This window comes from Geotrypetes seraphini, chromosome 6 (assembly GCF_902459505.1).
Source record: "Geotrypetes seraphini chromosome 6, aGeoSer1.1, whole genome shotgun sequence".
NCBI lineage: Eukaryota > Metazoa > Chordata > Amphibia > Gymnophiona > Dermophiidae > Geotrypetes > Geotrypetes seraphini.
Window position 1 is genome coordinate 240,897,912 of NC_047089.1, and position 12,172 is coordinate 240,910,083.

At 46.3% G+C, this 12,172-nt stretch overlaps 1 protein-coding gene across 2 annotated transcripts in view; it reads left to right on the plus strand.

Moving 5' to 3' along the window:
* Window positions 1–3,402: 3,402 nt before the first annotated feature.
* The window catches only part of SH3KBP1 (SH3 domain containing kinase binding protein 1), a 409,330-nt gene continuing 400,560 nt past the window's right edge, over window positions 3,403–12,172 (plus strand). For both annotated transcript variants that reach the window (XR_004539909.1, XM_033949043.1), the window contains exon 1: window positions 3,403–3,714. Coding sequence is in view for 1 of the 2 variants with exons in the window: in XM_033949043.1 (XP_033804934.1) it covers window positions 3,711–3,714 (4 nt within the window). In the remaining variant the exon portion in view is untranslated. The remainder of the gene's footprint in view (window positions 3,715–12,172) is intronic.

Consider the following 12,172-nt stretch of genomic DNA (forward strand, 5'->3'; position numbering starts at 1 on the left):
ATATTTCAAGAATGACTCTGAATTTCCTGTTGCAAGTCCAGCAGCAAACACAGTACTTGTGAAGCTATAGATTGTGGTGGTGGAGGAGGAGGAATCCTGATCGTCTTGTGACATTGGGCTAGATTTACTACACTCACCAATAATGTCCCGACCACTTAGCGATCCCGACCTGATTCACTAACCTCTGTGCCGATCCTCCTCCAATCCATGTATGCAAATGAGGGGAAACGGCATGCAAAGTAGGAAGGACGCAATTCACTAAACTAAAGAAGGCACACCGACTGGGCTGGCAGAACCAAAAATAAGCGACTGGTGAGGACCAGTTGCTTGTGCAAAAACCCTGCTAGGACCACCCTGCTCTTTGCCTAGACTCCTGTTCCTGCTAGTTTCAGAAGCTGTGTGAGCTGCTGCCGCTCTGCCTCTCTGTGAGCCTCTGTCCGGAGCGTCTTTATGAAATGCCTTTTATTTGAATGGAGCTTGCTGCTGTCTTCTATTGCCCTGTCATCGGGGGTTCCTAGGAGGAGGAAGGGGGGGCCCTTGGTGTCGAGTTGGTGAAGGGGCTGCTGCTGCCGCCAGGGATCACCCCTGCCTTACGGTTCTGTGTTTTTAACCTGCTTTAAACCCATGGGTTAAAACCATGGGCTTGCACTGCAGGGAAGGGTGGCAGAGAGCGGGAGAGTTGGGGCTAGTAAAAAAAATAAAATGGACAGAAAACGCATGCGCAGATCATCTACAGGCAAAGTAGATGGTCTGCGCATGCATCAGGATCGTTACCCAGCGATCTGTGTCGTCGGATGGGAACATGCTTCCGATTGCTCCCATTTACAGGCAAAGGGTTGGAGAATCGGTCGGCCTGCCTTGGATCGCCCATGGATTGGGTAAGATCAATGAGCTTAATGAATCTAAGCCATTGACACCTACTGGTCAGGGGAATGATATTCAGCTGGCAGCTGGAATTGATTGAATATCTGGGTTTATGTGGTCGGCTTTTTTTTTTTAATTCTTCAATTTTAATTGAATTATAACATTACATTCAAATTATAATACAAACATAAAATAAAAAATGTGTGTCAAAAATAGTCATACAGTATATCTAAATCCCCTTTAAGTCCTCAAGTAGAGGGGAGAAAATTATTAGGAAAAAGAGGCACAGTGAAATTAAGAAATAATACTAAGCAATTGACGGCATCTCAGATAGGACTAAAATTAAATTAAACATCCTTCCTCTTTAGGCTAATCAACTATTTCTTCCTGTGGATCTCTAGCCTGGAGTCAGCTATCTTTTAAGCAACACAAGTGACACATAGACCAACTTTTATATCTGATTTACACTGCTAAACATAGGCAATTAAGTGCTGAATACCTGTGTCCATCCTATCATTCTTTCTGTAGGAAAGTCTCCAACCTGACCCATTTATTGTCTGTCCTAATAAGAATGTAAGCTCTTCTGAGCAGGGACTGTCTTATGTACAGCACTGCATATGCCTTTCAGTGTGACAAAAATGATAAATAGTAGTATAGTTAATGTGACCATATGTCCTGTTTTGAATTACCTTGCTGTGTTATCCCAAAGCACACCTGAAATGCCCCGTTTTCGGAGTCCAGGATTTCTTCTCTGACTCGGCAATAGACCAGGCGCTGCAGCGACTGCACTGAACAAGCACCGGGCCTACAAGCATTCCCCACCGATGTCAATTCTGACGTTGGAGAGGAAGTTCCGGGCCAGCCAGTGATTGGTGGGGGGGGGGGGGGGGGGGGAAGACTTGTAGGCCTGGCGCTTGTGTAATGCAGTCGCTGCACGTGCCTTGGTGTTGCTTTGTCAGTGAAGCAGGGTTGGCTTGTTGGGGGGGGGGGGGGCAGGCTGTGTCGGGAAAGCAGGGTGGCTTGGTGTGTGTGTGTGTGTGGGGGGGGGGGGGGGGCAGAGAGAGAGAAGGAAATAAAAAGAGAAAGAAATGAAAGAGAGGATGCACATGAAGTGCAACCGGAGACTCATGAAATCACCAGACAACAAAGGTAGGGAAAATTATTTTATTTTAAATTTAGTGCTCAAAATGTGTTCAGTTTTGAGAATTTATATCTGCTGTCTATATTTTGCACTATATCTAATGGGATCTGGGGGTCCAGTCCTGTTTTGAGGAAAAAAAATAAATGGTCACGTTAAGTATAGTAAGTGCTGATATTATTGAATGAGATTACATGAGAGGAGCTGCTATTCTCAAAGCATGATAATGTTGATATTGGGAGCATCGACCCTGATGAAAAAGTTATGAAACTTGGACATGTTGGTAGAGGCGCTCCCTTTATAAAAGATGAGAGAAGGAAAATATTTATAGTATAAATTAAGAATTAATAAAAATTATATATAAAAAAATGGTAGGTTAAAAAGTGATATTAATAAGAACATAAGCACTGCCTCTGCCGGGTCAGACCAGGGGTCCATCGTGCCCAGCAGTCCGCTCCCGTGGCGACCCCCAGGTTCGTGACCTGTAAGTCCTTACCTAAATTTTTTATTCTGTATTCAATCCCCTTCTCCTTCAGGAAGTCATCCAATCCCTTTTTGAAGCCCAATATTGTCCTCTGACCTATCACCTCCTCTGGGAGCGCATTCCAGGTGTCCACCACCCTCTGAGTGAAGAAGAACTTCCTAGCATTCGTTTTGAATCTGTCTCCCTTCAATTTTTCTGAATGCCCTCTTGTTTTTGTTGTCCCCGCTAGCCTGAAGAATCTGTCCCTCTCCACCTTCTCCATTAAAAAATAATCTAAGGTAATTCTTTAAAAATGTTATAAATGAAATAAATAGAATGAAGGGGGAGAAGGGTAGGGGGGGATAGGGAAGGGATTAAGGGGGGTATAGAAAGGAATGGATTAGGTATATAGAAATATATTTTGGAGGAATGATAAAAATATGTATGCAAATATTATTGTGAATTTAATTGTAATTAATATCTCGTATCGTATTAGTGTATATTTATTTGATTCCTTCAATAAAAAGTTATAAATTAAAAAGTGATGATCCAGTGACTATTTCGCATTAACCCCTGGAGGCGCTCAATAGTCTTCTGAGCATCTATTACTGCTGTATGCTGGATTTCACTAAGATTGTGTACTGAAAGTCCCCAGCATTTTATTAGGGGAATAGCCACAAGAATTTGATTGCTGCAGAAACTATTATTAATAGCATAAGTGGCGATTTTTGAGCTGAGGACTCGGCGCTGATATGCAGCAGCTCAGCCCCCAGACGAGCAATTTAAGCGACCAAAAGCCGGCTTAGTCGTTTTGAAAATCGACCTCCAGCTGCACGTGCAGTGAAGCAAGTCAGGGCTACTATGCGCCGCCGCCCCCTCGCTCGCGACCACCCCCCCCACCCCGCCCCTATCAACCAGGCGCGCGCAGCCTCGCGAGGCCGAGGGGGAGGAGCCGAGGGGGGAGTCGCGCGCCGGCTGGGCTCGCGAGCAGCGCCGGCAGGGAGAGAGCGCGCGCGCGCCTCGCCGCACCTGGCAAGCTGCGGCCCCGGGGCGCGAGACTCTTTCTTGGTGGCTAGCGGCGGCAGCAGCAGACGCGTCCCGCGCATCTCCCTCGCGCTGCCTCAGCGGCCAAAAGGAGCCGGAGCAGGGGCAGGACGCGGCAGCCCCGCTCCGAGCCGTCGCCTTCCCTCCCCGTGGAAAGTTTCCGCTCGTGTCCGCCCCCGAGGAGAGCGCCGCCGAACATCAATGGGTGAGTGCCGCGCTCCCCCCTTTCCTCACCAACTTTTCTGTCTCCCCCCAGAGCCGGAGAGGGCGAGTGGCCGCGTCTCATTCCTTCACTGGCGGGGCAAGCGACGGCTCCTTTGGCCACTTAGCCGGCCAGTCCGAGAGGCCGAAGAAACCGGAGCTGGCGACGTGTGGGGGCGATGCCGCCGGACACAAGGGCGCGCTAAATGCCGCGGGCTTCCCCTCAAGTTGCTCGCGAGCTGCCCAGCGCTCGATGCCGACGGCTGCGCTGTGCAGCAACGCTCTTCCCGTTGAGAGACTCGTGCTTTGAGAATGTCCGAGATTAACGTTGAAGCGATTCATTGTGTTTCTGCAAGGACTGTGACAGATGGAGGAGGGGGGGTGATAAGGAAGCCGTGCCAGGCGGTGTCTGTATGGGGTGAGAGCTCTTTAATCTGACAGCTGATCGGACTAGATAAAGTGAATGATGCGTAGGATGGAAGTCGAGTGCCCACCCTGCAGTCCGGTCCCTACTTAAAAATATGCCGTCCCCGTGTTAAGATTTCTTTATTTTGCAAACGTGACTTCTACGCGATAACTTATTGTAGCGTTTCCCTAGCCCGCTTTCGGTGCGAGCTCTGGAAACTGTTCTGGCAGCATCGTCATCATTCGGGAAAACTGGAGCCTGAGGTCGAAACTAGAGAATGACACGGTGACAAAATCATCACCGTCCCCCGTCACCGCGGATAACCGCGGGAAAACATCTTCATGTCATTTTTTAAGGAGAGAGGGAAGAATCAAGAGTATGAATGGCCACAACCACTGACCCGCAAGCTTTGCTTTGAAGAATGCTGGTGTAGAAGGACTGAGGTTGAAACAGACACTACAGAATGACAGTCTCTGGTATCCAGAGCAAATATTATGATGTCATAATGCCTCATTCCACCAGTGCCTAAGAGCCAATCACATCAGTGATGTCACAATGGCTTCATTATCCTTGGCTCACATAAGAATCAGAGTATGAATGGCCACAACCACTGACCCGCAAGCTTTGCTTTGAAGAATGCTGGTGTAGAAGGACTGAGGTTGAAATAGACACTGAAGAATGACAGTCTCTGGTATCCAGAGCAGATATTGTGATGTCATAATGCCTCATTCCACCAGTGCCTAAGAGCCATTCACATCAGTGATGTCACAATGGCTTCATTATCCTTGGCTCACATAAGAATCAGAGTATGAATGGGCTCAGCCACTGACCCTCAAGCTTTGCTTTGAAGAATGCTGGTGTAGAAGAACTGAGGTAGAGATAGACACTGAAGAATGACAGTCTCTGGTATCCAGAGCAGATATTGTGATGTCATAATGCCTCATTCCACCAGTGCATAAGAGCCAATCACATCAGTGATGTCACAATGGCTTCATTATCCTTGGCTCACATAAGAATCAGAGTATGAATGGGCTCAACCACTGACCCTCAAGCTTTGCTTTGAAGAATGCTGGTGTAGAAGGACTGAGGTTGAGATAGACACTGAAGAATGACAGTCTCTGGTATCCAGAGCAGATATTGTGATGTCATAATGCCTCATTCCACCAGTGCCTAAGAGCCAATCACATCAGTGATGTCACAATGGCTTCATTATCCTTGGCTCACATAAGAATCAGAGTATAATTGGGCACAACCACTGACCCGCAATCTTTGCTTTGAAGAATGCTGGTGTAGAAGTACTGAGGTTGAAATAGACACTAGAAAATGACATGGGATTATTTCCTGCGGTTATCCGCGGGGACCGTATGCAAAGTAGTAGAGTGACAACGGTGACAGAATTCATCACCGTTCTCGTCCCCGCGGATAACCGCGGGAAAAAATCCTGTGTCATTCTTAAGTGTCTCTCTCTCTCAACCTCAGTCCTTCTACACCAGCATTCTTCAGTGCAAGGCTTTTGAGGGTCAGTGGCTGGGCCCATTCATACTCTGATTCTTATGTGAGCCAAGTATAGGACAATCAAGCCATTGCGACATCACTGATGAGTTTGACTCTTAGGCATTGGAGGAATGAGGCATTATGATGTCACAATATTTGCTCTGAACTTCAGTCCTTCTACACCAGCATTCTTCAATGCAAGGCTTTAGGGTCAGCGGCTGTGCCCCTTCATACTCTGATTCTTCCCTCTCTCCTTAAAGAATGACAGGAGATGGTTTCCTGAGGTTATCCACGGGGACAGGAACAGTGACGAATTCCGTCACCGTGCCATTCTTTACAAAGTAGTCTAAAATAGTCACACAGACATATGACGAATAATAGGTTCAAATCATGGACTCGTAGGCTCAAATCATGGACTCAACACAGACCGTGTTTCGACTAAGGTGCCTGCATCAGGCGTCCCAAATGATAAAAACAAACCAACAATGAAATCCAGATAAGGCGGGATGACAACGGCTGTCTCATTTAGGTATCAAGCCGAAGCATTAATTTAATGGAGCTCTACTTTCACTAGTTAATGAAACGTTTGATTTTTGAGGGCAAATCTTGTTTGGTTATTGATTGTTCATTGTTTGACATACTGCCATATTTATTGCGTTTGTATATTGATTGTACACTGCTTTGGTTTAAAACAGTATATAAATTTTTAAATAAATAAGACGTAGTGGGAATACTTTGCAGCATCAGGAGTAGGGAGACTTGAGAAGAGCAAGGGACAAGACGGATGGTGCAAAGTACAGGAAGATCATGAAAGGTTTCAGGAAGGGCAGATCTTGTTTGACGAACTAGCTGCACTTCTTCGAGGGAGTAAACAGGCAGATAGACAAGGGTGACCCGGTCGACATTGTATATCTGAACTTTCAGAAGGCGTTCAACAAGGTTCCGCATGAACGACTACTTCGGAAAATTGCGAGCCATGGAATCGAGGGAGAAATACTTGCGTGGATTAAAAACTGGCTGGAGTATAGGAAACAGAGAAAGGGGGTAAATGGACAATACTCGGACTGGAAAAGCATCACCAGTGGGGTGCCACAGGGCTCGATGCTTGGACCCGTGCTCTTCAACATATTTATAAACGATCTGGACATAGGTACGATGAGCGAGGTGATTAAATTTGCAGACGATACGAAGCTATTCAGAGTAGTGAAGACGCCAGGGGGATTGTGAAGATCTGCAACGTGACATAATCGGGCTCGAGGAAATGGCAGATGAGGTTTAACGTGGATAAATGCAAAGTGATGCATGTTGGTAACAAAAATCTCATGCACAAATACAGAATGTCCGGGGCGGTACTTGGAGAGACCTCCCAGGAAAGGAACTTGGGAGTTCTAATCGAGAAGTCGATGAAGCCGTCCACGCAATGTGCAGCAGTGGCAAAAAGGGCGAACAGAATGCTAGGAATGATAAAAAGGGGATCACGAACAGATCGGAGAAAGTTATCATGCTGCTGTACCGGTCCATGGTGCGCCCTCACCTGGAGTATTGAGTACAGCACTGGTCGCCGTACATGAAGGACACTGTACTACTTGAAAGGGTCAAGAGAAGAGCGACTAAAATGGTTAAGGGGTTGGAGAAGTTTCCGTACAGCGAAAGATTAGAGAAACTGGGCCTCTTCTCCCTCGAACAGAGGAGATTGAGAGGGGACATGATTGAAACATTCAAGGTATTGAAGGGGATAGACTTAGTAAAAAAGGACAGGTTGTTCATCCTCTCCAAAGTAGGGAGAACGAGAGGGCACTCTCTAAAGTTGAAAGGGGATTGATTCTATACGAACGTAAGAAAGTTCTTCTTCACCCAGAGAGTGGTAGGAAACTGGAATGCTCTTCCGGAGTCTGCCACAGGGGAAAACACCCTCCAGGGATTCAAGATAAAGTTAGACAAGTTCCTGGTGAGCAAGAGCGTACGTTGGTAGGGCTAGTCTCAGTTAGGGCGCTGGTCTTTGACCAGAGGGCTGGCGCGCGAGCGGACTGCTGAGATGGACCGCTGGTCTGACCCAGCAGCGGCAATTCTTATGTTCTGCTGCTGACCTAGGACCAAGGAGAAGATTTACGTTTTTTTGGAGGAAAATGATCCCAAGCAGAAAGCAAAAAGAAACAAAAAGTAACTCCAACAAGAAGAAAGTGAATGTCCTTAAGTGGCCTAAATAGAAAAATCCACCACACAACTTCATTACTGTATTTGCAGTCCGTGGATGAACCCCAGCCAATTGGAAAGAACCTGAACTAGTCTGCCCAGAAAAACGTGAGCCAACGCTGCGCCATCAGGCTGTGTGCAAACGTGCTAGAAAAATATCCCAAGTGATTCACGGTTGTTACTGCTGCAGCCGGGGCTTCCGTCCTGTACTTCTTGTGTTTTATTAAAATTTTTAATTACTTTCTGAATACATCTATAATTGTTCTTTCACACTGAGAGCGTTATGTTGTATAAAAGTGAGGGAAACGCCTACTCTAATGCATTTTGAATTGGTTTTTTTTTTTTCCCCTTGTAGCAGAATGTGAAAAACCAAAGAAGGGTATGAAGACTCTTTTTTTTTTTTTTTTTTGCAAAACACTGTGGGTTCCTTTTACGAAGGTTCGCTAGCGCTTTTAGTGCACCCGCCGGATTAGCGTGCGCTGGCTGAAAATCTTAACGCCTGCTCAAAAGGAGGAGGTGGAGGCTAGCGTGCGCTATTCCGCGCGTTAAAGCCCTAGCCCGCCTTTGTAAAAGGAGCCCTGTATGTGCGTAGTCCCTGCAGTTCATCCGGCAGTCCCTTCTTCATTCCTTTCTGGGTTTTTGTTGTTTTTTTTTTAACAGCTATTTCCTGTGTCTTTGAAATATACGTGAATAATGAAGTATGTCATGCAAATGTAGAAGGTTTTTCTTGCCCTATACAATTGAATGTATATGTAGCAGAATGTTAGGCAATTAGACGTCTTTATATTTCAGAATGTATTCATTCCATTGTTTATTTGTAACTGTTTCCAATGGTGGAACTTCAAGTTTGTTTCCTACTCTTTAGCTTTTCTCCTAGGTTTTTGATGTGACTGTGTGCTAAATTCTCAAAAGGTTGCCTAAAGTATGTATCTTAAGGCGCAAAAGTTTAACTATTTTGCATGTGTAATAATTGCTGTTGTAGCCCAGTAGCGGAAACCCCCAGTCCTGTGCCTACTGATAGTGTAACTTTAGCATGGAAGTTCTAGGCCCACCCCTGGCCCACCCATGCCCTTCCTACAGCCACACCCTATAGCATTTGTACGCTAAAGGAGTTACTCATAAAAGTTGCAGAATATTGACTGGATACAGTGGTTTTGCGTAACTGCAAATTAGCAAAGGGATGGAAAATAAGACCATGAATATTATAATGTCTCTGTATTGCTCCATGGTGTGATGTCTCCTTGAGTACTGTGTTCAATTCCGTTCATTGTATCTTAAAATAGATATAGCGGAATTAGAAAAGGTTCAAAGGGCAACCAAAATGGTTAAGGGGGTGGAATTCCTCTCACATGAAGAAAGGTTAAGGAGGTTAGGTCTTTTTTGCTTGGGAAAGAGATGGCTGAGCGGAGATATGACTCAGATCTACAAAATTCTGACTGTTGTAGAATGGGTAAATGTGAATCAATATATATATATATATATATATATATATATATATATATTTTACACTTTCAAAAAGTACAAAGATCTGGAATACTCAATGAGATTACATAGAAGTACTTTTAAAACATGGGAGGACATATTTTTTCTCCCAATGAATAGTTAAGCTCTAGAACATGTTGCCAGAGGATGTGGTAACAGCAGTTATCGTATCTGGGTTAAAGATTCAGACAAGATTCTGGAGGAAAAGTCTACGAGGGCTGTTCAAAAAGTATCAGACCTTAATTTTTCTTGCGTAAACAAATAAAACTAGGGAGGCGTAGTTTGGTGCACTTATGTAGGTGACCCTAATGCGCATGCTTGAATTTTTTCCCGCCTACAGAAGCTGTCGGTCACCGGCAGACTGCCGATGAGTGAGGAAGTGTAAGTGAGCGCTGTCCCATTTTCACAAAATGACAGAAAAAGTTGAACAACGCTACTGCATTAAATTTTGTGTAAAGCTTGGCGATTCCCAAGTGGAAACGATCCGCAAGATTCAACAGGCCTTCGGAGACGAAGCCATGGGCACCGCACAGATAAAGGAGTGGTAGAAACCACTTCAGAGATGGCCGCACATCAGTGGAGAGTGAAGCACGTTCTGGTAGGCCCCTCAACATCCAGAAATGAGATCGTCATTGACCAAGTGAGGACCCTGGTGATGCAGGATCGTCGAATCGCCAAGGGGTACTACGAAGAGGTTCTGCGTCGCCTTCATAACGCTGTGAGGCTTCGTCAGCCGAAAGCCGGAAGTCATTATGCCATTGTATAGATCCATGGTGAGGCCCCACCTGGAATACTGTGTGCAATTCTGGAGACCGCATTATCGTAAGGATGTGCTGAGACTGGAGTCGGTTCAGAGAATGGCCACTCGGATGGTCTCAGGACTCAAGGATCTCCCATACAAGGAACGGTTAAACAAATTGCAGCTATACTCACTCGAGGAGCGCAGAGAGAGGGGGGACATGATCGAGACGTTCAAGTATCTCTCGGGCCGCATAGAGACGGAGGAAGATATCTTCCTCTTCAAGAGTCCCACGACAACAAGAGGGCATCCGTGGAAAATTAGGGGAGGGAAACTACGAGCTGACACCAGGAAATTCTTTTTCACAGAAAGGGTGGTTGATCGCTGGAATAGTCTTCCACTACATGTGATCGAGGCCAGCAGCGTGCCTGATTTTAAGGCCAGATGGGATCGTCACGTGGGATCTATTCACAGGGCAAAGGAAGAGGAGGGATCTATTCACAGGGCAATGGTAGGGGAGGGACATTAGGGTGGGCAGACTGGATGGGCCTTGGCCCTTATCTGCCGTCTATTTCTATGTTTCTATGTTTCTATGTGAGACGCAAATGGCCAGACCTGTGGGCAGCGGACAGTTGGCAGCTCCATCACGATAACGCACCTGCCCATTCTTCACACTCGATATGGAGTTTCCTGGCCAACCACGATTCCTCAGGCTCCCCACTCTCCCGACATGGCTCCGCGTGACTTCTGGCTTTTCCTCAAGCTGAAAATGCCCCAGCACGGGACCAGATTTCAGTCAAGAGAAGACATCACGCAGGATGCGAAGGACCAGTTGCGAGCAATCTCAGAAGAGGCGTTCCAACGCTGCTTCCGACAGTGGCAGAACCGTTTGGAAGAAGTGTGTGGCAGCCCAAGGGGGCATACTCTGAAGGAGATTAGTATAAGATTCTTGTATCTGAATACGAGTATTTTTTTATGAATAAAGGTCTGATATTGTTTGAACAGCCCTCGTATAGTCTGCTGTTGAGCTAGACATGGGGGGGGGGGGGGGGGGGGGGGAAGCCACTGCTTGCCCTGGGATTGGATGCATGGAATCTTATTACTCTTTCAGATTCTGGAGTCTTACTTTATTGTATCCTTTAATGTATATTTCTCTGTAAACCTATATTACTTATAATTTTAATGCACACTATTGTCTATTTTCTGTAAACCGCTTAGAATCCTAACGGAGTTTAGCGGTATATAAGAAATAAATTACATTACATTACATTACTATTCTGCCAGGTATGTGTGACTTAGATTGGCCACGGTTGAAAGTAGGATACTGGGCTAGATGGACCACTGGTCTGACTCAGTATGGCTATTCTTATGTTCTTAATTAACTGCAATTATAGCCAATTATTAACAACTAGTCTTATATCCCGTTACATTAACGGATGCTAGAATATATGTGTGTGTGTCTGTGTTTATTTTTCTCTCTCTCTCTCTCTCCTTAGCCGTTTTCTGTATTTCTGTCTTTCTTTTTCCTTGGCTGTCCACCCATTCTCCCTTCCTTTTACCTTCCCTGTGTCCACCCCCACCCCTTCACTGCTCCCCTTATCCAGCAGCAGCCCTTCTCCCTTTTTTTTATCTCCCCCTTGTCCAGCAGCACCTCTTTCCTATCCCCCTGTCCAGCAGTAGGCCTCCCTTCCTTTTTCTTCCCCCGTCTCTTCCTCTGTATATCAGCACCTCTTTCCTGTCCCCCTGTCCAGCAGTAGGCCTCCCATCCTTTTTCTCCCCCCCCGTCTGTTCCCCTGTCCAGCAACACCCCTTACCTCGCATCTGGCCTTCACCGACAGCCGCAGCGGCCAACAGCCTCCGCCTAAGCGCGCATGCGCACTCCCTGGCCTCCGCTGACAGCTGCCGCGGCCTGCAGCCGCCAAGAGCCACCACGGCCAACAGCCTCTGCCTAAGCGCGCATGTGCACTCCTACCTGCGTGGCCCTACAGCAAACGGAAAACGGAGCATGCAGGTGGGAGTGCGCATGCACGCTTAGGCTTTTATTATAGTAGATGCCAATTGTCACCTAATTTAATAATAAAGATAAGCATATAACAAAGTACCATATTTTTCACTCCATAATATGCACTTCCTCCCCCCAAAGTGGGT